The 26,013-nt window shown below is 46.5% G+C and overlaps 2 protein-coding genes across 2 annotated transcripts in view; both read right to left on the minus strand.

Annotated features, from left to right (window-relative positions):
* Positions 1-2,978, minus strand: part of CYFIP2 (cytoplasmic FMR1 interacting protein 2) — a 55,222-nt gene extending 52,244 nt beyond the window's left edge. Inside the window, exon 1 of the mRNA XM_055717586.1 lies at positions 2,820-2,978. The gene's annotated coding sequence lies outside the window, so the exon portion shown is untranslated. The remainder of the gene's footprint in view (positions 1-2,819) is intronic.
* A 2,757-nt stretch (positions 2,979-5,735) lies between these two features.
* Positions 5,736-26,013, minus strand: part of ITK (IL2 inducible T cell kinase) — a 33,637-nt gene continuing 13,359 nt past the window's right edge. Inside the window, exons 2-17 of the mRNA XM_005437004.4 lie at positions 25,633-25,737; positions 22,566-22,647; positions 20,951-21,079; positions 20,250-20,290; positions 19,278-19,429; positions 18,748-18,813; positions 18,505-18,559; positions 16,157-16,236; positions 15,371-15,507; positions 14,523-14,597; positions 13,651-13,822; positions 12,716-12,932; positions 11,906-11,970; positions 11,698-11,816; positions 8,883-9,040; positions 5,736-8,347 (exon numbers count right to left, since the gene is read on the minus strand). Of these exons, the coding sequence (XP_005437061.1) occupies positions 8,276-8,347; positions 8,883-9,040; positions 11,698-11,816; positions 11,906-11,970; positions 12,716-12,932; positions 13,651-13,822; positions 14,523-14,597; positions 15,371-15,507; positions 16,157-16,236; positions 18,505-18,559; positions 18,748-18,813; positions 19,278-19,429; positions 20,250-20,290; positions 20,951-21,079; positions 22,566-22,647; positions 25,633-25,737 (1,725 nt within the window). The 3' untranslated portion in view covers positions 5,736-8,275. The remainder of the gene's footprint in view (positions 8,348-8,882; positions 9,041-11,697; positions 11,817-11,905; positions 11,971-12,715; positions 12,933-13,650; positions 13,823-14,522; positions 14,598-15,370; positions 15,508-16,156; positions 16,237-18,504; positions 18,560-18,747; positions 18,814-19,277; positions 19,430-20,249; positions 20,291-20,950; positions 21,080-22,565; positions 22,648-25,632; positions 25,738-26,013) is intronic.

The following is a 26,013-nucleotide window of genomic DNA, read 5'->3' on the forward strand; positions in this document are numbered from 1 at the left end:
GCTTCTAGACACCACAGGGAGCCAGCCAGGCGGGTCCCTGCACAGGGCATGGCCCCACCACCCCGAAATGGAAGCAAAGAGTTCCCGACGTGGTGACTGTTGTGGCGGCAGCCTGGGGGCCAGATTTAACAGCCGGCGCAGGAAGGCTTTGAGAAGGAGCGGGGATGGACATCCCAGATGTCTGAACTTGCAGAGCAGGTCCTACCTTCCTCACCAAAACGCTTGCCCAGAAGTACCAGTGCAGTATCACCCTCTTCGCAGCGAGAGGAACAAAGATGACTTTATTGTTAGAGCAGCTTGGTGGAACAAAGAAAGACTTTTAAAAGCAGGGCCATAACGAATGTTGCATGCATGTGCACTCGGCTTCGAAGCTGCACAGCTGAGAGCTCTGGGGAAGTGGCACAGGCTTGTTTTAGTTTTTCAGCTCACCTCCTCCTACAGCAGATGTTCACGCTGGAGCTGCAATAGCTACCAAGAGCAGGAAAAGGGGCAAGAAAAAATGGGAATTGCCCAGGAGACTGGCAGTAAGACAGGGGTCCAAGCCCGGCAAGCCTGGGGTGAGACAGGCAGCAAAATGAATTTTGCTGGGGAGATGGCAATGTAGAGAAGGTGGACATACTTCTGGTCACTTCCTAAGGATCTGCAGTTCTCCAGCTCTGATGCCCAGACCCTGGGTAACCTGGGAAAGTCACTTATTTATTTTTTCTCCTGTGATAATGCTTCTCCCTCCTACTCAAAACCAGCATCTAAGCAGTGGTCAGGAGCCATCCTGGCCCAAGTACCCCAGCAGACTGATATCTCAGGTGCGTAAAAGCGGAGCGTTTTCAGTACCAACTGCCTCACAGCAAGAGGAGGATAAATGCTCCTGGCCATCAATGTAGTTTTAGTCAACAACAGTAACTTCAGGCTGTAAAAGTTTAGTTTGACCCTTGCCTAAAATTCATGGGATTAAGTGTTTTAGGATGCACGTCATCAAGCCCTTCTCTCACACTTTAAGAATTACTTGTAATTGCAACCACCACCAGAGTCAGGGGGTTCTTTGCAGGAGCAAATAAAAAAAAAAAGCCAGGATAAGTTCAGCTGGCAGGGCTAGGCTCCTGCCCTCCACAGACACAGATGTTAACCATGAAATTACCGTTCCGATTAAAAAAGGATGCCAAACTGCACAACTCCTGAAGCTGTTTTTCTGTACCTCCACTCTACGTTTTCTGCCATTCCATTAGGGCTGAGTTCCAGGCATTTACGCTGTCCTTGTCTCTCAGCAACACAATTATTTTGGAATTTATTTCTTCTATAATAACTTCATCATTGTGTTTCAGGTGCCAAAGAAAGAGGATGAGGGCAGGAGGCTGGTATACAAAGCTACATTTCCAATATAGTTGAGAAATTTAGAGCAAGTTTACAAGCAAGCCCACTGCTGACAGTTAAAACGCTTCTTGGGAAATTAAATCATACAGGACAGCATTGTTAATAGTCGGCCAATTACTGATCTTCCAAAACCAATCTTCCTATTTTTCAGGCAAAGATGATAATTGTTCGTTAATAAAATTATTACCATGAAATCCGCACAGTCTGCTGTTTGCTCAAGAGACCCTGGTAAGAAAATGGAAGATTTTTTCCATATTCCTCCGGCTTTATTAATAACAATTAACTGTACAGGGAAAAGGAGGAAAGAATTCTCTTTTGCAGGGAAGTACACGGCTGGGCAGCCACCAAGGCGCCGGGCGCATCACCCACCTCAGTGACTGACCCCGGCAGCTGTCACCACGCACAACACGAGGGTGCATTTCCCTTCGGCCCGGGTGCGGGCAGGGGGTGCGGGGGCTTCAGCCCCCCCGCCCAGGTCTGCTGATCCCCGCGGTCCGACCCCGCCGGGGCCCCGGGCGGCGGCAGATGGCGCAGGGGGCGCGCTCCGGCCCGGGCTCAGCCGGCCCCGTGCCCCGCAGCCCCGCGGGGGGCCGTGCCGTGCCGTGCCGTGCCGTGCCGCCAGCCCGCGGGAACTGCCGGCAGAATCCAGCCGTTCCTCCGCAGGTGGGATGCGGCCGGCGCCACGCGTGTCCGGCCTCCTCGGGTGGCAAGTTCCGATACAAAGACACGCTCCCCGGGGCGCAGCGCGCTGCCGGAGACCCGGCGGCTGGGCAGGGATCGCTGCCCCCGGCTCCCAGCCCACGCCAGAGCATCGACCTGCGGGCGCAGCTCCAGCCCATCGCTCCCGACCCCGGCGCAGCCCCCGCCGCTCCCTCCTTCCCCCCGCCGCCCCCCGACACCGTGTTTTCACGCCGCGGCTGCCCGGGAGCCCCCCCCCAGGGCCGCCCTCAGCCCCCTGCCCGGCGCCGCCGCTCCTCCGCCCCCCCCGCCCTGCGCCAAGCATCGCCGCGACCTCGGCTCGCCTGGGCGCCGCCGCGGGGCCTGCAGCGCCCGCCGCGCCCGGGGCTCGGCCCTTCCCCCGGCCCGGGGGCGCGGAGCCAGGGTGCGGGGATGCGGCGGGGGGGTAGGGGGGGATTTGCGCTATTTCCCCCCTCCCCCCGGCGCCTCGCAGCGGCTGCGGGAGGCCGAATGCTGCAGGTAGCTCTAAGCATTATGGGATACATCCCGCACATCCCGGCCCGCCCGGGCCTCCCGCCCTCCCTCCGCCCCGCGCCGGCCGCACCTGCCCCGCCGCTGCTCCCGCCGCCGCCCCCGCCGCCGCGCCCGGTACCCCCGCACACCCCGGGAGGGCGCGGCGGGGGCGCAACTCCGCGCAGCCCGGGGGAGGAGGGGGGGGAGGGGAGGCAGGTGGAGGCCGCGCAGCCCCCCGCGCCCACCCCCGCTCCGCTCACCTGGCGCTCGGCGGGGCGCGATGCTCCGCACCGCGGGATGCTCCGCGCCGCCCGCACAAAGAGCAGGAAATGGCTGCAGCAAGTGCACTTCCGCGGCTCTCCGCCGGCCCCTCCGCACGGCGGCGGGGGGAGCCCCGGCCCCCGCCGCGGGAAGGGGCTGGAGCCGCGCGGGCGGCTCCTCCCCCGGGCAGCGCGGGGGATGCGCGGCGGGGCCGGGGGCCGTGGCCCCCCGCGGCGGGGGCGGCTGCGCTGGCAGCGGTGCTGCGCTGCCGGGGCGGGGGGGGGGGGGGAGGCCGCCAGCCCCCGCCCCGGAGAGCGGGGGAACCGGGCCGGGGGCAGCTGCCGAGGTCCCCCGGAGGCCGGGCGCTGGGTCAGCGCCTTTAGGTCCCCGGAGAGGCGGGGGCCGGCCGGGGCTGCCCCCCTGCCTGCTGCGGAGCTGGGTCTCGGGTGCTCAGCCCCGCACCCCCTGGAGCACCGCACCGCGGTCAGGCGTTAGGGCAGCCCTCCTTAGGGAGTGCGTGGAGAGCCTCGGGGCACTGGGCACGGTGGGGACCGAAACCAGGAGTCAGTGCCTTTGCTTAGAGCTCCAGGCCTCCTCCGAGTCAACACTGCAGCCAAAAGATCTTCCTTTTGGCATTTTTGGCATCTGCCACTTCTGCAGGGACAAGTTTCCAGCCCTTCTGCTCATGCCTGTTTTGAAACCTCCAATACAGCTCTTCAGGTCTACTGTGAAATCCCAGCCGGACCTCTCACGGCTTCCAGGGGAACGTGGCCTCACCGGGACTGATAGAAGCCCTGTATGGGGCCTTCATTCACTCATGTGCCTGCAGCCCTCTCAGCATCTCTTTATTAATTGACAGACATTGGTGGGTACCCAAGGACTGTTGAAAGCTTAGATACAGGTCTAGGTATATTCCCTTGGTGGCCCTGGCAGCGTCCCCTCCGTGACCATCAGCCTGTGCTAAGGGACTGCCGTCTGGCCCCTCCTGAGTTGGAGGGACCACCCCTGAGCCCTTAGAGACTGCTGCTCTGTCGTGCTAGTGTGGGGCTGAGCTTGCTGCCCATGGCTCCACAGGGAAGCTTGGATGCCAGCTTTGCACCATAGCTCAGCCCCTGTAAGGGGGATGGGTGCCATGGGCTGAGGGCACCGGGGGCTGCAAACTACAAAAGCAGCAAGATGGCCTTAGGAACTATCTTTGTTTTAATAGACAAGACCACACCTGAAAAAATCTTTGAATAGCATCTCCGGAGTAGACTCTTCTCCTTTCCCTGCATAGCATTTCTTCCATCTCACCTTTGACTGGAACATTTTGTAGCCATCATTCTTCTTTTTACCACTTATTACTTGTCAGAAGAATTCAGGAAGTGACCATTGTTACTGCAGATCCAAAAGATTTAATAGCTAACATTGCTCTGAGGCCATGGGTGAAACAAGGTCACTTCAAGAAAACTGTGGCAGTAGAAACTGTTGTGGATTTTTTTTTTTTTTTGGCACAGTTTAATCTGCTCCCATTATCAGCCAGGCTCAGTGTGATGGGAATTCCATGAATGTTATGATATTATTTTAATTTTCTACTCTGTGTTGCTTCTACTCTGTTGTTAATGATAGAATAATAGAACGAGCTTCTCTGCATTTGTCCCGCAGACCTCCCAGCAGGCTGGGAAGAATGGTGAGGGGCAGGCCCCATACAGCTGCAGACACAGGAGTGTGTGCATCACCTGGTTGTGTGCGGAAGGGGGAGATAACGTGATGGTGGGGTGAGCTGAACAGATTACACACAAATTTGAAGTGGCTGCCAAGTGACATTTAGCAGAGCCGTTCACCTGAGTCCTGCTGTGCTGATGAGCTCAGCTTTCAGAGAGGACAAAGCCAAACATCTCACAGCAACATGTTCATTAAAAAAATGTTTCAGGAAATTCTAGATATTTTCAGGCCTGATTTTATGGTAATTGCCCACTGGAACAAGAGCCACCAACCCCCACATCCCCGGGGTGACCAACACAAGCCCAGGAAGGAGCTTTTCATGGCTATTGGTGCTGCCCTCCAGCCCCTGGTGTCCACTGAGAAGCACCAGCTGCTCCTTCTAGATGAGGTTAGTGCTTGGTTGCCTTTTCCTAGCTGGAATGCCAGCCTGGATGGGCCAGTGCCCGGCCAGCACAGCAGCAGGTCAGGGATGCACTGGGACAATGCCCTGGGCCTCGGCTCTGGCCAAACGTGCACCGCAGCCATTGCACCTACTGCCTCTGATAACCAGCGGGCAAAGGTAGGGACAAACACAACCTCCCACCTTTCTGAACTACAGCCAGAGAGGGTTGAACTGGCAGAGGGGGAATGGCATAAACATTCAGCATGTGGCAAAGGCTTTCCAAGGAGACGGGGAAGGGGTTATTCGCTTTGCAGCAGGAGGGTGATATTCTCAGCTCTGCTTTGTGGTGAACGTGTCTAGTTAAGCCATGTGAAGGACACAGGGGAAACTTGCCATAGAAGTTGCTGGGGTGGGAGAAGACCGTGTTAGTGTCATGCATTATCACAGCACAGCACACTGGCCTTTGGAGATTCATGAAGTCCTGTGTAAATAATCACAGGGAAGCACCCTTTGGGAGCACTGAAATATTACTCACCCCATTTTACGAAGATTCAGACAATTTCAAGCCACCACAATGGATGTTTAGACTTAAAAATCTGTGTCCGCATAGTAAATTACCCAATTTGCAGAGATTCTGAATACTTCCTACCCCCATAAACCCAGCACATAACCTAACCCCTGAACATAGCCATAGTTCTGGGGAACAGAGGTATTTCAGAAAGCCAGAAGAAGCCTGTTTGCTTCTTGGGGGGGAGGATTTGGCGAAAGAGCAAGCTGTATGATTGTAAGTACATGAGGATGGTTTTTGCGTTTTTGCTAACATACGGTGAAAGCCACAGCTGGGACTCAGCAATTTTATTGTTTGTAAAATTACATATCAGGTACATAGAAATACTGCAAAAGAAAACTAAACATAAAACATTAAAATATTATTTTGTGCGACACTCTCCAGCTAATAAATATTACACTTATCCAAATATAAATATAATCTCAGAAATGTTACCTAGTGGAGCAATATTGCTGCTACTTAATAGCAACCTTCTCAAGCTTGACAGACTCCTGGTTCCTCCAAGGATGGAGGGGGTAGCAAGCCAGAAGCTTAACTTTGTGAGCCTACAGATACCCCTGCCACAGGGTGTCTGTGCTCAGGGGAGAATTGTTTCAGAGTATCTTCTGGTTGTACGGATTGTCTAAGTGCAGTGGAGTGGGGCAGAAAATAGGATTATGGCCAGCTGTCCTCAAATTTAGCTGCAGATGTGCAGTTTAACATGTGTAGGGCTACTGAAAACTTCACTGGCTAAATGCCTAATTTAGCATTGCTGGAATAGGACAACAGGCTAACTCAGGCTAAAGGATGAGAGGGACAAAGAGAAATGTAGTTTAAATTCACTGTAGACAAAAATTCAAAATCTGTTTATAGATGCTAATAGTCCATATGTTGGTTCAGACTACCAAGAGATTATGACAGCAATCCTGATTTGAAGGTAGCACTCTGATCCTGCATTTAGGATTGACAACCTCGAGTCTGAATGTTAGGATTCTCCTTGCCTGGAAGAGTCATTCTGCATGGCGTTTGTAGGAGTAAACCAACGAAAATAATGTGGAATCAAAGCAAGGTGGGAAGATGTATAAGGCAGGAACTAATGCGTTGCCCATATCCATACACCTGAAAAGACATTCTGGCTCCTAAAAGCTACCCTAGAACCACGGGTCTGAAAAATATAAAAAAATAAGCCTCCTTCTAGGAAGAAATAGTTTGACACAGGATATGTGACATCATGGGATTACATTATTTCCTTGTTCCATTTTTGTTGGCAAACATATTTGAACCTGGCTTCTGTAATGATGATGAGAGATTGCTGCTGGAAGTTTGCACCTCACAGTTTTTGTAACTGCTGTTATGTAAGGTTTACCCATACTCTCACCTGCCCAGACAGAGAAGCATCAAAAGTACATACTGCATATATGCACATATCGTCTGTGAGTCCTCTTGACTTCTCTAATTATTGTTAATGCTTAGCAGAAAGTCCTGATTTTATTTACAAACTCTGCAGGAGACCAACACCCACACTTTCAGTTTTCAGGTCAGTTACGTCAAAACAGTGTCTCTGCCTTGTGGTGAAAATGCAGATTTTAACTGAAATACCAGGAGATCAATATTGTTTATACCTTTTTCTGCTGTCACCACACAATGTGGAACTCCTCACGGAGTTCCCAGGCAGTCTATTCGCATAGGACTTTTTCTTTGTTCAGCCCCTCTGTTCACAGAAGAGATGGAAAAGTCTTTACTTGTGATGATTCAATCACTCTTTGAAGTACAAGAAAACTCTTCTCATTATCACTGGTGCACTGAGCACATATTCTGCATGTTTTCTCCTTGTGGCTACCCTTCTGAGCCCTCCGGCTCCTTCCTTCCAAACACACCAGTTCAGGAGTAGGTTCCTGTACCTTTCACAGATAAACAGATCCTGGGATCCTGTCTTGTCCTGGACTGGAAACTGCTCAGTCCTCCATACAAACAAATTGGATGGAGATCATGTATTTATCTTCTGATGCAGAAAGACTGAAGAAAAAAAAATACAGACTTTCAGCTGTGACTTTCCCCCTCCAAGAATGTCTCCATTTTCATCAGAACCGTATTTCCCCACTCACTACACAATGCAGTTTGAGAGAATTTCAAGACTCTTCAACACGTTGCTTTTTCCTTTCCTTCCTTACAGACTTGCTTGCACATGCAGACACGTCTTCAGTTTACTGGGTACCAGAATCCTGTTCCTGTTATGCCACAGCTTCAGACAAAATCATGCAAGGGGAGAACAAAACCACCTTGAAATCAGAAAAGCATCGGAAATGCAGTCACTAAATCCAGCCTGTTCCCATGCGTCCCAGGCGTATTCCTGTTCAGAGCTTTCAGGTCCAGCCCACTCTGAATTAGAGTGCCATGAAAATGTCTGAATGTTCCTCCTCAGTTAAAGACAGGTTGTTTTTTTTTTTCCCCAGGGAAGATCTCCATTTGGGAGTTCACAGAACTGGAATAGCAATGTCAGGTCTCTTAGTTTTGAGGCTGTCTCTTCAGGAAAAATACACTTGCTGGATTGTATGGCTCAGGACTCTGTGCTCAATTGCTGCTTTTGCTTGCAAGATGCAAACCATATTCTTGGCCAAACCAGAGCCTGTGTCTGTCTAGGCTCTGGAAGATCTGGGGATATCTTGTCTGTCTGGAAGTACCAGCCTCTGCCCTCTCCTTCTCCCCAGGCATATGGCAAGAGTCTATGGTGAGAGGATTCCTGTTAATGCTTTGCGTGGGGAAAATCCAGCCATCTGCCCTCTCAGGACTCTCTTAGCTTCGCTTAGTGGCTGGTGCCATAATTACAGGTCAAACTCAGAGATTTCACTCAGCTGATACAGCAGAACAGAAAAGGATGGCCGGTCATCTTTCCTCTGAGCAGGAGAGAGAAGAGAGAGGGAGGACATGAATGTCAGCTTGAGAGGAATGGCAAGGTTAAGAAGGAAAAACTTGTGAAGAAACTGATTCTCCACAAAAATACAATCTATTGTTGTAGAGAAAGTGCCAACAGAAGAATGAGCTTCCTTCTCGGCAAGGTTTCTTTTCTGCTAGCAGTGAATTTTGCCTAGTGGATGCCAAGTACCTTGTGATGGATTGGCTGTCATTTCTACCATCACTGTTCAAACTCAGCCCCGCAGATCCGCAGCTTTGTCAGGAAGCAAACTGTTGAATTAACCTAGTTAGGTGCTTTACATAGACTTCTCAGTCAACTCACTATAGAAACAGCAGCTTAAATAAAAGGCAAAGAGCCTAAGGTTTGCTTGCTAGTGCAGATGAAAGCTGCAGAGTGCTTCACCCCCAGGATTTTATGTTGTGTTGGCATGTGAAGTGTATACCTCCCTCTCCTCCTAGAAGCCAAGGGAACTGGGAAGTCTTTGGGAACTGGGGCTCTCCCATTACAATACTAACCATCTTCCAGCAGTGGCTCATGACCTCATAAATCGCCTTGGAGGCCAGCCTGGGTTTGTAGAGCCGAAATCCTGCATTGATTTCTTCCACCACTTCTGCATTGGTGCGATTCTCATAGGGGATTTTACCTTCACTGAAGACCTCCCACATCAGCACTCCTAAAGCAAACAAATCAGGAAAATTACAAAGAAGCGAACAAATCCTTGGCAGGCCCACGACCACCTTCCACCTGCTCTTCTCTGCAGCTCAACACTGATGTCTGTTACTTGGAAAAGCATTTTTACTCGGATTCTCAGTCCACATCTGAAAAACCAGGCCCTAACACAGCTGTACAGTTGGAGGATGCCAGCTAGGATCTCTGCTGGGCACTGGGCTGTGTGGGAGTACCAGTCTGGTCACTGCAAGTTTGACCTCTCTGCATCTCGCTTCATGATAGCCTGGCATGACATGGATGTCTTTCCCCGTGAGTCAGAGGAAGCCTAAGCGTGTTACGTGTCAGAAAGCAGAGCAGTGTCATATGTCTTCTCACAAATTGTGAGGAAGAGAGAACGCTTGTGCATGTACTCCATCCAGATGTGTAATCTGGGAAGGAACCTGCTTTTTGTCACTGATTCAGTGTATCTATTTTTAATTCCAGTTAGTCACATACAAAAGACATGCCACTGATGTTCCTGCCTGCAGTGTGTCCTACACCAGAATCTGCTTGTATTTTAGTGAGACTCAGGAGCAAGAAAGCAACATGAACTGCTCCGTTCCTGTTAGTCAGCTTAGCCTCAGTACTGGGAACTCCTTGCCTGTAAAACATCCCAGGTGGTGTATTTACTGGGGTGAATTCACATGCAATGACAGTGGAATTTCAAAGGATTGCAGCGCCTTTTTCCTCTTTTCCTGAACAGGCAAATGTTTTCCTACGGTTACTCTTCAGAAGCAGAAATTGTGCTTCCCTAGCATGGTGGAAGAGAGACAGGCAAAGACAAACAGCCTGTGGAATACATTACGGTTGGCTACTGGACCAGAGAGGCTCTGCAAATGGAGTGAATACAAGGCATCTGTGTTATTATTAGGTTTAATTCTTTGGTCACCTAATGTGACTGACTTGATATGTGTTCACATTGTATTAGAACAGGGAGACAGACAGAGAAGGCTGATCTGAAATATGAGTTGTGTAACTCCACAGTCAACTTGGCTAAATAACGTCTGCTTTCCAGCTTTGAATTCTTCACATAGGAAGACGCATAGATACTGCAGCTCCTCACCAATGGTATCGGCTCTACTGAGGAATAAGCAAAGCAGGTGTACTCCCCCAGCCTGCGGATTCCTGCTCTGGGAATTTCTCACACTCATTTTGTTCTCCTGGGCACAGCAGGATTTCAGGCCTGGTGGAAGAGATGAATGGGCTGCAGAGAAGCGGAGCAGAAAGCTTCTCACAGTCATGGGACCATGACATGACAGAGGAATCCTCTTATGCAAACCCCACTGGATGGGGAGATAACAAGTCTGACAGATGTACAACACTGCTGTCTGCACATTTCACAAAGGACTGACCAATGCAAACAAATCTCACTGGCATTTTACTCAGCCCTGAAACTGGAGCGAGACAATTTCCCCAGGCTTGGCATGACTGTAAATCAAACCGAGCACCCTTTTGGAAGCATCTGGCTCTCAGTGTACAGGCCAGTTTCTGATTTGTGAAGCAGAAGAACATCCTTACCAAAGGAGCATCTCTGCCCGTGTCACCGCCACTTTGCTGTGAGCTGTCACAGAGCTCCACTGGCACACGTTGTCCTCTGTAATTACGTAGTGAGTGCTGACAGCCTCCCCCACATGCCAGGGGACACGGAAGGAGGAATGGTGCTCTCTGAAGCATCTCCGGGTTGGGTTTGTGAAGGCAGTTGCGTGGGTCTGAGCACCCAGATCCCACTGTGCTGCTGGTATATAAACCGCCACAGGAACGCACAACTTCAGCCACAGCAGAAGGCAGTAAAGGGTGAGCGAAGCACAGAACTCACAGGCACGGACTAGCAAAGGTTATAATCCTGCATTATTTACTGCTAGGCCCGGAGCTGAGTGGCACCCCATTGACTGTGTGCTGTGCACAGCACACTGCACCGATTCATTCTGCAGCACCGCAATTTGCATGCTAGCTGGAGATGGGCCAGATACATCAGCGTGCCAGATCAACAGGGCAGCGGATAGCCTTTGTTATCTCCAGCGCCGATGACTTTGGGGGAAAAAATATACAATGTCTTTTCTTATCTATGGAGGTCCAGAAGAGAGACCAAAGAACAGATGCAAGTCATAAAACGATGCATTGGGGAGCAGGAAACGAGGTGAGAAAATGTGAGCAGTGAAATAATATTTTCAGAACGGCATAAAGCAAATGGAATCAGCAGAGCAAACTTGGAAAGGCAGAGAGTTTGGTGCTTCCACCAGTGCCCAGGACTGACGTGCAGAGAGATGGAGTGCCTAAATGTCTTTCCTTTCCTTTCCTTGTATAATCTTGTCAGTGACTCTCCAACCTTTACTTGGACACGCATGCTATGTCAGCGTGAAGTAGAGTTCATTATTTGGTATTATAGAGCATTGCACAGGTATAATACATTAAATGGGCAGTATTTGCAGTGTTACAAAGTATCTAGGTAGTTTACTATTCTTTCTTTCACTTAAATGATTCAGGCTTGCTTTTCTAAGCCATTATTCAGGCAAAACATCCTTGGAGCCCAGAGGATGTTGTGTTAGGAGGATTTACTTGAGCCCCCAGGTTTTCTGACCTGGCGTTTGTTGATTTTTTTCCATTCTGACAAGAGTTTCTTACCAAATGACCAAACGTCAGATTTGGTGCTATAGTTGCAGTAGGAGAAAACCTCTGGAGCAGACCACTTGACTGGAAACTTGGTACCTGTGGAGCTGGTATACTGATCATCAAGGACAATCCTGGAAAAAGAAAAGAAGGGAGCGTGCTGAGTAACCCCACCATCCCATGACAGCCCCACAAAGAGCATGTGCAGCCCCGTCAGCGTTACCTTGACATCCCAAAGTCGGACACTTTGACCACGTGGGATTCTCCCACCAGACAGTTCCGAGCGGCCTGCAAGAAAGGAAGGTGCAAAGGTCAGAGCTGAAAGACTATCACAGCCACTGAGCTGCTTTTATCCTGGCAGAGCAGATAGTGCTTAAAAAAACAGAGCATCAAAGTGACATCGTACCGTACAGAGAGGGAGAAAACCTGAGGTTCTTATGCTTTCTGTACATTTTACAGCCAGCATGTTTCTGTCACCACAAAAGCTGTTCAACCATCAGTCTGACTTGCAGGTTCTTGTTGCCCAGAAAAAGCAGAGAAAGACCCTAAAATATCCACAGCTACTCACAGTCCTTGCTCCCCTAACAAAACAGCAGCAGTGACTGATGCAGCTTGATGGAACACCATGTAATTAAAAGTATCTTATCGGCAATGCATATTTACGTGTATGTTAGAACAGGTCTTTTAGGCATCTTTGCTGATTTTAGAGATGAAGAGTGGTCAGTACCCAGGAACTGTGGGAGCTGAGGCTCTCGGGGAGCAAAAGAGTCCACTCACAAAAAGAGACAAACTTTATGTCCTCATTTCTTCTCTCCCAAACACAATTAAGGGAAATAGATTAACCAGTGCTCCAGGGGATATTTTTTTTTTCCTTCTTCCTAAAGTATTGATGGTGCCTCTGCAATACAGGCAGAAACTGGATCCCCTGTCAACAGATAGGCAGGAGGAGTGTGAAAGCTGAAGTTAACGAAGGGAAAAAGCACAGGGAAAAGCTCAGCTGGAGCAGAGAAAAGTCTATGTGGGACCAATGTACCAGGTCTCTGTGGATGACAGAGTTTTGTTCCAGATAAGCCATTCCTTCACACACATCTTGGCACATCCCCAGCAGGGTTTCCTTTGAAAAACTACCCCGCTGGCTCCTGAGGTAGTCGGACAAGCAGCCGTTCTCCATGAACTCAAACACCAGGCTTATGGGAGCGTTCTCAAAGCACACGCCATAAAGTTGGACTAGCTTGGGATGAGACAGCTTCCTGTAGGATAGGGAGAGAAGGAGGAAAAGAGGCTGAAATAGGCTCAGTGCCTTCTATCCTTACAGCAGGTGTGTTATATATGGCCGCCTATGTCACTCTGCTGCACCCCTCTCTCTGCACAGGCCAGCTATGAAAGCAGAAAGAAGAAAATGTGTAGACCAAGTCTAACATCAACTAGCAGTAAGAATCATCCCATTTTGACGGTAATGGTCACCAAAAAACTTTCCTGCATGGGAAATCATCCAATCAAACAAAAATAAAATCAATTTCTCTCTATTTTGAAGGGAGGGAAATGTAAAAAATACAAACAAAGTAAAAAATCCCAAAGAGAAGTATTTTCAGTTGTGGAAAGAAAAAAAAAATTGCAGGTAAGGTTTTCCAATAAAATTTCCCTCAAGTTTTAAGAGATTTCTCCATCTAATTATTTTTGACAAAAGACAACCTTGCTCTCCAAAACACACCATCAATTAACCCTGCCTTCCAGAACAGCAGAGATCTGGAAGACCACAGACTTAGAAGCCCAGTAATTCACCTACACTTTGAATTGCCTTCCTTTGTAACCACCAGAGCTCACCAGTCTCTTTCTATACTATTTAGATACATAGTAGATAATCCAGGTTTAAATTCCCCAATCATATTCCTGAACATGATCACAACACCCTGGCTCAGTCGTATGAATACTACAGGGACTGATTTTCTTGGTGAAGCTACTACTTACATCAAGACTTTAGCTTCCTCGATGAAATCCTCTTCAGACATTGCTCCTTCACGAATGGTCTTTATGGCTACTTTTGTCTTCTCCAGCAGGTAGCCAAGGTAGACCACCCCAAACTGACCACTGCCAATTTCCTGTACACAGGTGAGTTCGGAGGGGTTAATGACCAATTTTCCTGTTGATTGTAAGGGAGAAAGGGTAAGGCTCTAGCAGTAAAATGTCAAACAAAAAGCTTTTGTGGGTTAAACGCTGGGACAGGACTCAAAGTGAGACTTTCTGGCTCCCCTTCAAATTGTCTGTCTGACCTTTGGCAGCTCCTTTGCCTAATCTGTGCTGCAGGTCATGTTCAGCAGTAGGGACAACAACATCCCTTTTTTTCTCCATTTGTCTTGCCTATCCAGTTCTTCAAGGAGGATTGTTTCTACCTCGCATATGTGCACTACCGAGCACCACATGGTTTTGAGTTTCTTTGATGTCTCCAAGAGTTATAATAAAGATGATACCAGCAAAATCCTTTAGACGACAATACGCAAATGAAGGCATCTTTCAGGAGGGACTCAACTTTCATCAAGTTTTGCTATGCTCTTACTCCCATCACCTTTGTTCAGCATTCATTTTAGTATTTAATGTTGACTTCATTGAGACCCTGGGGTTCTCATCACCTCCCTCAAGGCACCACAGGATCAGTTCATTCAGTTACCAGTGGTAATGACAAAGATATTAATCTAGTGAATAGTGCAGTGTAAAGATCTGAAGAAGGCTATTTGTTATGGTGATAGCCACATGAATATTCATCAGTATCCACAGGGATATTCAGGATCACCCAGCTAACCAGTGAGGAGTGTGATTCCCATATAGTCATGAGAGTGCCATACCATAGCTCAGCCCGGCAGTGATCGGGGCCTTTTTTCTCCAAGAAGAGACCGCATACCTCAAACGGGTGACAAGACCTGGACAACAAAGGACAAGGTGAGTTCTAGTTATTGTCACAGTCATGGGGAGTGTGGCTGTCATTGCCCCAGGAGGCAGGCTGGGTGCTGGAAGCAGATGTATTGTACTGAGTTCTCAGCTCCACTTGAGGGCAGCTGAACCTCTACCCAGACTGAGATTTCCTGCCTGCCAGAAGGAAGCAAATTCTGAGCAGTTTCAGCTTATTTTCCATTTGTACTCTGCCAGCAAATGTGAGCTATGAGTCTGTTAACTCTGATGAAATTCCAAATGGCACCTTTTATTTGTATTTAGGGTCATTGTGAAGTCCAGGGTTTCCCTTGGTACTCCTGGACTATAGGGATGGGAGTCTTTGGTCACTGCCACGTCTGGCTATGGATCTTGGCTATGTTCCTAACTTCGTGTCAAATCAAGGCACAGGGATATATCACCTCTTGGGAAGAAGGCCCTGCAGCGTAATTCAAACAGGCAGCTTGGTCTGGCAGTGGTGACATACCCCCATGGGCTCCCAGGAATGAAAGGGCTCTCTATAGTATGTCATTGCCATCTGTGCTGGTCATAGTTAGCTTTGGAAGGATGAGCAGAATGAAGATGTAATGCTGGAAGGTGGCCGTTTTCCTGCCGTCCAAGTGCCAGGATAAGTGGAAGAAAAGGTGATGCCATTTAACATTTCATTAGAAGGACAGAGGCCTTGGGAACTTTCCTTCATTTAAAACAGTCACCTGGCTGCATGGTAAAAGAGCAGCTTCCCTGGGCAGCATCAGCCTTCACTCACCTCCCGCATTGTGCTGGTGGTAGTTGATGAGTTCGGGGATGCAGTCAAACACGTGCTTTTCTGCCAAGTAATAGCGCTTGGGAAAGTCAGTTGTCTCATTGATGTGATAATGCTTTATAACGGGGTTGTTATCCGTGCTGAAAAAGAGGCGGTTTTCTTTGAGGAAAAGCAGGTTGCAGCAAAAAGACAGGAATCTGGGGTATAAATGGAGGAGGAGCAAGCAAGCAAAGGGGAAAATCTTCCCTACACAGAACAAATGGGGGAGGAGCAAGGGGTGAGCAGCAGTTGCTAAGGAAAGGTGTGTGTGTACATGTATGTTCTTCCTCTCACTCATAGATGGTCTCATCTCTAGAAAGGCTGAGGTTTCCCTCTAAGTGTAGGCTGAGTGCTAAGTTTCTCTGCCTCTTCGTTCTGAAACAAAACTTTCTGCCCCATCACTGAAACCCTTTCACTTATATCACCCATCTATCATGAATCCAGCCCAAAGTTCACGTTGATCCTACTGACACTTCAGCTGGGAAGACCATTGCATCAAAACGACAACCCCGGTGATGCCTAAGTCACTAGTCATAGGCACATCTTTCGATGCAGGGGGAAGCGGAGCCTTCGGTTCACTTTGCGAATGGCAGCTAACTCTTCTGCCTTTTTTGGAAGTGTTTTCCTCTATCATTTTCATGAGCCTTCTGCTCCCTCTTCATCATGCCAAAACAACTACGGTGATTACGCTCTCACAGAAGCCATTTCATTGATGCAATTGATACGAAAAGCTGCTGAGCTCAGCTGTACCTTAATGCTTTGGTGAAAACAGAGACTGTGTACATGCCAGGCTGCCTCGAATCTCTCACCATGAAGGCACCTTCCCTGCCCTGTAAGGGGAGCAAAGGAGAGAAAACTGGTTAGAAGTATAATGGAAAAAAATTAATGAAGTGGGCTGGGGGCAAAGCTCTGCTCCTTTCAACTCTGTCTGCTCAGTCACGAGGATGCGCTAAACATGCAGGGAAAAACCAGAGCCACCAGCCAGCTGGCAAAGCTTGGGCTGTTCCATGCACAGCTCTGATGGCTGCCCAGTGCCTGCAGGTACACCCAGCTGGTCTCTCTTGGGTGCTATGTATTTTTAGCTCAGTTTCCTGAGGAAATGAGACTTATGCGCTTGTTCTGAGTACGTGTGGGTGTGGGTACACGAGCATGTGCCTTTCTGTCCCTCCAAGCCTTTCCTCTAGAAAATTTCGAACCCATTGATTGCCTTCAACCGTATCTGACACAACGCCGGTGATATTAATTTCATGCAAGTTTAACGAAATGTGCGGCTAAGTAGAAAGTTAAACCCGTTTGAGTGCCCTCCATTGAGAGAGCAGCTACAGAATGAGAGTACAATCTATTCAACACTATACACAACAACCATATGGAAGTGTATGAAAGATAATTTACCAAGGTATCACAAATGGGAAAAGCTTGGACAAGAACTTGCCCTTTCATAAGTGCCCCAGCCATCCAGCATCTAAACCTAAATGTGTAGGAAAGCAGGCTTCCTCCACTCTGGCACTCACAGAACAATTTTCCTTTCTAATTTTTCACTGTAATTGTTTTCTACGCATCTGAATGCTAAAATGTATCATAGGTCATGATCCTGCAGATACTAATGGATCAGAAGGCAGAAGAGAAGATTTAACATCACAGTTTGGATGTAATGTACTGTGCTGACTTATACATTACTAATAAACAATACATTTTTCTTCTGTTTGCAGATAAAGATGCTTTTCATCTGGCATCCCAAATGCCAGATTATTTCATTCCCTCCTTTGCTTTACATGGTAGATTTTCTCCATTTTGTATGACCTCTATCCACCCACCAACACTTGATGCAAACCTGATCCACCAAGCACACCCTGCCTTGGTTTCCTTCCCACCTCCTCAGCAGACTGGTTCAGTTCCAGGTGAGCACAGGCTGAGACCACCACTGCATCCTCTGCTGAGGAACTGCCGACTTCCAGTGTGCAGCTCTGCCCAGATGGCATCAGGCCGCCGAGCTATACACTTTCCTGGGTTGTCTCTTCAACGCCTGTCTGCTCAGCACCTACCATATCTGCACTATCAGTATCTAGCACAGGGGAGCTCTAAAAATGGTCTCCAGGTACAGAAGCACCTGTATAATGCGCTGTGAGGGCTTTACAACTCCCCTCTAGCAGCGTGGACTTGCTTGCACAGGTAGGCAAGTATCAGAGACAGCATCCTGACTGAGCCACTTTGAGCTCCGTCCTTGCCCTTCCATCTCACTTGACAGCAAGCCTGGCCGAAGATCACTCATGAGCTTGGCCACATCTCCAGGAGGAACCGTGTGAACCAAAATTCTCTGCAGCCACACGGGTGTAGTTGCCACAGAGAAGTTGCGTTGGTAGGACCAAGAGGAAAAATGCAATAACTAAACCATGTGTGGCCACATCCTGTAGGAGTTTATAGGAACTAAAATAATTTTTCAAACCACACACAAAAGCTTTTATTTCTATAAAATACTATAATTCCAAGAAAGAACACTTTATTCAGGTCTCCTGCTAGTGTAAGGCCTGGTTTAAAAACTACGGTTGTATTTGTGTGGAAAATATGAACAACAAGTTTATTCTTTTTATTTTCACTGCAGTCTTCACTGGAAAACTCTGGCTCAACTGAAAAATTAAAGATGCATGCTCACATGCACACACACATACAAAACTAAAAAAAACCCCCAAACCCATACTTTTGGCTTTCACCCAAAATGTTTGAGCAGGAGATTGGTTAGATTTTCAGAGAACTACTGGCATCCGCAGGCCTCCTGCAGAGACAGAAAAGATGAGCTAAAATCGTGGTTTTCGGTCGACACAGGGTTCTGAAACAGGGTTTTCATTAGCCCCAGTTCCTGGCTGTGTTTGACCAAAGAAGGATGGCACAGCCCCCTGCCCACGCTCAGCTGCTGCGGAGGTAAGGGGGGGTTGCTAGTGGTCCTTTCTTTTGCATCGCACACCAAGAACAGCCAAGGACAGCCTCACAGCGGGAACCCCGGGTTCAGCTCTCTTCTACACAAAGCAGCCCTCGCCGCCTTCTCCTCATTTGCATTAATTAATAATTAATTATGATTGCCCATCGACCCCGCACTAGTTTACCTCATCCTTGAGGAGTGTTTCTGCTTTGCTTCTGCTGATGTTCTTATTGTACCATCTGAAAACATCAAAAGAGTCCAAGTCAGCATTTCTAGGCTAGTAAAATTTCTGCTGAAAAGCTTCCGAATCGAGTGACCCCAGCGCTAGCGGCAGCATGTTATGTGGGATAGGGACATTTGAGGCTTTTAGCTTCTAAAACAAACACAGGGCAATTAAGGGTACAAGAAAAACATAGGCAGAACTTACTCATATATTTGCAGATTCTCGGGTGATTTTTCCACCAGGTAGCTACTTGGCACATAGCCTTCATGCCTGTGAAAATGCGACACAGCATGAGTGCACTAGACAGACAGGATTTTCTCTGCATCTGTGGGAGTCAGCCCTGAAAGATTTGCCTGCTCTTTGCATGCTAGAAATGCTGGTTGTTATGTATTTAGTAGGGTTACTGGAGAAGGAAACAACCGATTGCACCTCGAAGCTTGGAGAGTTTCACAATTTTCACAATTTTTTCCCCGCGTGTGTATGACAGCAAATATCAGCCTAAGCTAAGGACTGTTTATTTTTTCTAAATACACTTTCAGATCCTTTTCTTCATCTGCCTGAATACAAGCAACACCAAAAGGAAGAAAGCTACTGTGAATAACCTTCCATCACTTTTTTCCTGTATATCAGAGGATGCTTAACAAAAGTTGTGCAAGAGGCCAGCATATATGTTCATGGAAGAACAAACTGGATTTAGAAAGGATTTGTAAATTGGCTGTTGGAGAGAGACTTACCCATTCTTATCTTGAATTAGCCACCAATGTTCCTCAGAGCTGTCAATCACATAATATTCCTCGTTATATTGTAACGTCAGCTCCTGTGGATTCTGGGCTTCATAGTCATATATGGCTATGACTAAGGCTTCCTTTGGGTCTAGCAACAATTTCTGCACAAATTAGGCAAAAGACTCATCATATTCATGTTCACGTTCACATTCGCATTCACATTCACAAAAAACAATGGCATGCTCTCTAAAATGGTATTTCCCTGGTAGCAGCGGTGTTCTCTGGGTTCAAAAGCCTCAAAGCTAGGGAAGCACGTCAGAGCATCTAGTGGGGTATGGTGGCAACATGAGAATTTTTAGCACTTTCAGACAATTTCATACAAAAATTTCAGTTGCACAGAAAACAGTTATCTACTCCTTCTTAGGGCAGGATTACCTCTGTCTGATCCGTTCTTCACAGATGCTTCCTAAAGTCCTCTTAAAAGCCTCCAGTGATAAAATCTCCATGGCTGCCTGAGAGGCACTTGCCTCCGGTAAGGCACCCAGCCCTAACAGCCACCCTGCTTCTCCCTTCTTATTAAATAAGCCAATGACATTTTATTCCATCCACAAGTGGTTTGGGGAAAATCACTTCCCTGTTCCTCTTCACAGCAGTATTTCTCATATCACTCCTACTTCCCCACTTACCCTTTCTATAGATTAAAAAAAATGTAGTTGAAGCTTCACTCACCATTGGAAAGCTATTTGTGAAACCAAGCTCCCTGTGCAGGACTGAACCTAACTCTAATGGGGTACTGCTAGTTTATAGCTTATAATAAATTATGGAAAATTTAAGAGAAAAACCCAGGGAATGTTATCAGAGGTGATATTCTACATGACTGCACCACGGTGAACCTCAATGAGGATCTATTCACCACCCACTGCTCGTTAAACACAGAGGACAGGGCACTAAGGCTGGCTTAGCGTGCCCCACGGCACTCACCCAGTTATCTTCAGGAGTGGGAGGAAGAGGCTTCTTCGAGGCTAAAATGAGATCAAGAAAAATAATTTCAAGTAGATCTGGACAAAACCAGGGGAGAAACTATCCAGGTAATGAACTGATAAAAGTGATACAAACGCAGTGAACAGCAAACCTTGGTCTGTTAGAGCAAGGCGTGCCAAGAGCCTGCACCTACGCAGCGACTCCACCACGCAGCATGGGTTTGAAATGGGTACAGATTACTTCAGGAATCACCCCGATACAAGGTAAAAGTGTCTCGGGTGAAGAATGATTGACTAACATGCTTTTGCAGGAGGCAAAGTAAAGATTATGCTTGGCCATTGAAACCACAGAGGAAATACAATTAGGAAAAAATAGGACACACAGGGTTGAATGCATATATCTTAATAAAGCTGTTATTATGGCTTATTGACTGACCGCAGCTGATCAAGTTCTTAGTTCTCCATCTCATTCCAAAGACACCTCTAAACATCACACAGAGGAAGATGTTAATTCAAAACAAAGAATGCCATATGCAATAAAAGATAAGCCAGAATATCCCAAGAAGACAGCAGCATATCTCCTGACAGAAATGGAAAAGCAACACAATATTCTTTGACGTTCTGTACATGACAGATTCAATCTTTTACTTCTGTGAGGAATAAATATTTTAAAGATTAGGATGGTCTTAACAAATCCCATACCATTTTTGGTGGGGTCATACTCCACACAGCCAGCTGCCATCTTCTCTGTCTGAGCACAGCATCTCCACTTGCCATCTATCCAAAAGTCTGGGTGGCACTTTGAAACCAAATTGTTGTTGCTTCTGATTTCTGGAAAATATTAGGGGAAGAAAAAGAAGGGGGAAAACGAATTTATTTGCATTCACATCAGCTCTGAAAGTTGTCTGGAACTGAATGGAAATAATCTGCACTTTAAAGAAGCTTCTTAATCTTGTCAAACCAAGCTTTGGTGAATATTATCAGCCTCCTCCATTAATGTTTTCCTTTCTCCTGAAAGGAGTGAATGCCACCATCGATGTGGAGATCGATGTGGAGGAATAGCCTTCCTGCTGGTGATGGAGCCCCTACCTTTACTGTGGGAGAAGAGAATCCTGCCAAGGTGACCTTCTCTTTAAACTGATAAACACCAAAACCACAGAAGAAAGGTCTCAAAAAAAGAAATAAAACCTGGCAGGCCATATACTCTCCATAAATAAATAAATAAATAAATAAATAAATAAATAAATGAATGAATGAATGAATGAATGAATAAATAAATAAATAAATAAATAAATAAATATGTGTAGGACATGGACACGTGCTGTTTTGGCTTGGTGTTCAGAAGGAGCTGTACAAGCTGGCATTCACCAGCGCTAAATATTTTTTGCACATGTAAATCCCAGTCTTGAATGTCTGCACGAGTGATTAAAGGTCCTTGTCTCTGAAGCTCAGACTCTATCTGTGATAATAATTTTCCTAAAAAGAATAAAAATTGTCTGCTGGCCTGTTTCAAAATTTTCAAATTTTGTTTTCAAAACTATTCAAATTGTCCAAGACAGGGGACAGTCTGAAAATGTTGAATGAGAAAAGGTGATAAAGGAGAAGCTGGGAGCAGGTGCACTCCAGAAGTTTAATAACTGGTTGCAAGAGTAAGTGCATGAACTTGATCATATCTCCACCAGGCACAACATTTTCGGAGTGAAAAATACAGTAGCTTGTGTTATAAACCAGGAAGTTATGACAGAATTTTCATGTAACTAAGTAACACCTTCCTTAGTCAAGCATTATGCTTTGTTTCTGCCTGCGGTGGTTAGTTATTGTGCCTTCACTTCAGAACCATTGCTGCGAACCACAGCACAATTCAGGTTGTGAACAGGAAATGAAAGCTACCCACAAAAATGTTTCTTAATAATCATGAGTCTCTAAGGTTGTTATGTAAAGAAAAAAAAATCTATTAATAAGGACTGGAAAACCTTCTATGCAGAAAAGACTGATTTCTTTAAAAAAAATTAGCCACAGAAAAATCCTCATCTCTTCCTGAATAAGAAACCTCAAATTACAGTAACATATTAACAGTTTATCCTAGAAAGAGGCAGATAAAGTATTCCATGTCCAAATTTTCCACTGCTGCTGAAAACACACCCACCAAATTTACAAGCATTTTGATTTTATAACCTCATTCCCCCTTAGCACTTTGCATATGCTCCGATATAGGACATTGACCCCTCTTGCAGGTTTTCTCTGCATTATAGTTTGTGAGAACGCTGGTCTGGGATAAGTAACTTCAACAATTAGGTGGGCATAGGGGTTTTATTACCTTCCTTCAGCGTAAAGACCCATCTCTGCCGGCTCTCACGGTTGGGTGCAAACACGTAGAGTATGTAGTTATCGTGGACGATCTGCAGAGGAGGGTAAAGAAGGGATCCAGCCATTAGAAGCAATCCCAGATATGCTGGGCACAACGGAGTCACTGAAGGAAAGAGGCGGCAGCCCTCACACCAACAATTACATCAAAACAATGACGTGGGGAAGCGGAGTAACAGAAGCATCACTTAACCTCATTGCCTTTTGGTTATTTAAAATGGAGCAGAAATCCTGATCAAGAAAGGATTCCAGTCAAGCAGTGTTTTAGATCAATTTTATGGTGTTTAGAAATACCTGTGAAATCAATGGAGACGTAGCAGTTTTGGTCTGCAGAGGATTCAGCCCATTACTTGCTGCCTACAGTTTGTCCTTCTAAAGCATCTCTGGGGAAATGGCATCTGTTTCTCAGCAGTTTCTTGTAAGATACCTTCACTTCAGATCTAAGAGCCAAATTTAACTTTTCTCGTGTAAGTATAAATCTCAAGCAACTCCCTGGAGATTATTTGGATTACTAGTATTCTTCAAAGTTTTTAATAGCTTTCAGTAGGATTATAAAGGGGAAATAAGAAACTGGAGCAGATGAACAATGAGCAATCAAGATGCTGTTTTCATCAGCTTGGCTCTAAGGATGACCAAATGAAGGAAGAGAAATACAGAACATTTCTGAAGTTTCAGACTAGAGAGTAAAATCATCATGAGAACTGTAATGACTCAGAAATCGAAGCGCATGAGTACATTTGGGCCTAAAATGTGATGTAACATATAATCTGTATTTCTTTTCCAATATTTATCTCAACAATTTACTTCCAAATGGGACCTGGTCTCTTTGATGTGCAGATGCTTTGAAAAACTTTGACCGCTGGCTTTAGACAGAGGTTTCTATAGGAGAGCAGCTGGTTTTTACAGTTTCTCCAGGGGTGCAGATGAGGCAACGTTGATTATTGTTTAAAGAACAGGAAACATTTGCTATCTCTTGGCCTGAAGCCCTTGCAGGCACACGCAGACAGCCGTGTGACTCAGTTGCTTTGCATGCTATGGAGAGATAAATTATAACCTCTTTTACAGAAAATAGAAATAGGGGAGGAATGATTCCCGCTTATTTAAAGCCACTCTTACTGGTATTATTGTTATGTGTCTATAATGTTTGGACAAACTGAGGCAGATTTTGAAATATGCATTAAGCAGATCTCCAAAAGACACAGCCATGAGCCTGCACAACTGCACAAAATCACTCATTTCATGCCTCTCTGCAAAGGGCTCACTTGCCAGATAAGCCACACAAAAACAAAGAGCCACTGGTGGTTCCCCAGATTTAAGCTGGGTGCAGCCAAGATATTTCAACCCCACCCCCCACCCCCAGACAATGTAATTTTACAAAATACCACAAAACTGACTATGGGATAAAATTCAAATGTGCTACAAGCAGGATCAATTACCCCGAGCTCAGCGGAGCACTGTCCATCATGACTGTCCACTGTTACCATCCCACCAGTACTGGCCACTACCTTCACTTTATTTTGCTATTGCTACAAGCATTGGAGATATGGAGATATCTGAAAATTCTGACAGGAGCCAAACAGATCTGAGCATTTGTTCCTTCTCTAGCTCATATTTACTCACGTTAAGAGCAGTTGAGATTCCCCTGTCCAGCTTCCCCCCAGCCAGGCAGCTCCTACCCAGCCCCAGTTAAGAGCTTTCCTGTTGGGCTGCTCATCGAGAGCCCTTGGCAATGTACGACAGCATCTGCTGCTGCTCCCAGATGCCCATAAACACGGCTGCAACGCTCTGATCATCTGGTTTCTCAAGTGCTCATCACGCACCGACACAGCAACAGTTCGTATTATTCCAGGACAATTTTTATGATCCTGGCTGGGGACCACCCCAAGCTGGAGGGAGCATTTCCTGACCCAACCTAGTTTGGGAAATTATTTCCTCTCCCTTCGTATATCTCTGCAAGGCAACACGTTCCAGGGCTCAGACTGCAGCATGGTGGATATGTGCTTTTACTGTTCCAATGAAGATTTAGAGAAAAATCTACAAGCTACTTCATGATTTATCAGAATGACAGTACCAAGCCAAGCCTGGTACTGGTTTTGAGATAACAAGAATGGGAGGGTGGGAAGAAAAAGAAAGAAATCTTGCTTTATGGTTGTCTTTTTTCTTTTTATGAAGTCATCTATCTTTTTAAACAATTTTGTGTATGTGGTCACAATCATTAATGTTTATCTGCAAATCTGAGCCCAGATAATTCATAATTAAAGCCATCTGTGAACAGAGATGGCCCTGTATTTGCTGAAGTCCATACACCATAATTAGTAGGAGAAATACTGTCAGCAATATGATAAAATTCTGATAAATGGCAGCATAGAGAATAACATAATAAACGGGAAATTTGTGTTGCAATAACTGAGCAAATATTCTGTGGCATTTATGTTTACATGCCAATGTAAATGTGTCCCATATGTATCAGTAATTGACACTAGACAATGTGTTCCTCGTCCTAGAGCTAGCACTGTCCGCCTCTTGGTGGTTAAGCAATCTCATCCCTAGAAGCCCCCCCCTCCCCTGGCCTGCAGCGGGGCCCCTGGTGCATCACACTCACCAGCTCCTGGTGCAAGGGCCGCTGGACGGGCTCAGTTTCAGCACCACGCAGAAAATTGTGTACATTTGTAAAAAGGTAAATTGGCTAAAACCCTGGGTGGATTCCCCCAGCGAAAGACGGGCATTCCCTGAACCATGAGTTAGTGGGACAGCTGAATATTCTGTTAAACAAGGGATGGGATTAGAAGATCTAATGATCCTTTCCAATTTAAAACCAATGAGTGGAAGAGTTTATGGATCTTGTAGTAACACTCAGTCTCTGACTCCCCAGTTCATTGCAAACCTGGCTCTCTTTTTTCTTCCTTTGTTGTTATTTGCCTTGATGTTGTGTACAATGATGACCGCACTGTGAGGGAGAATTTTATTGAAATGGGAAATTAAGTGATATCTCTATCAGTATGGCCTGCAGACAGACTCACCTGGAAAGGATATTTATACTGACAGGGAATGATGATGTCACTTTTCACGATTTCCACACATTTAATCCTGGAAAGTTCCACAGAACCCTTCAAAGTCCTTTTTTTCTAAAAGAGAAAAGCACTTGGTTAATGCTAATGACTGTGGATTAAGTGAATAATTAGACAAGACTGTTGTGTCCAAGGGAGATTTAATTTGAATGGAGTAGAAGCAAATTAACTGATAATGTGAGACATTTAAAATGATAAAGAATCATTCTCATATCTGGCACTGCTATATGGGTTGCACAAACACACACATATATGCACGTACATATATTTCAACTCAGCACATGGATTCTTAGCGAACCAGTCAAAACCTCTGGTTGAAATTCAGGTTTTACT

Source organism: Falco cherrug, chromosome 8, assembly GCF_023634085.1.
Source record: "Falco cherrug isolate bFalChe1 chromosome 8, bFalChe1.pri, whole genome shotgun sequence".
NCBI lineage: Eukaryota > Metazoa > Chordata > Aves > Falconiformes > Falconidae > Falco > Falco cherrug.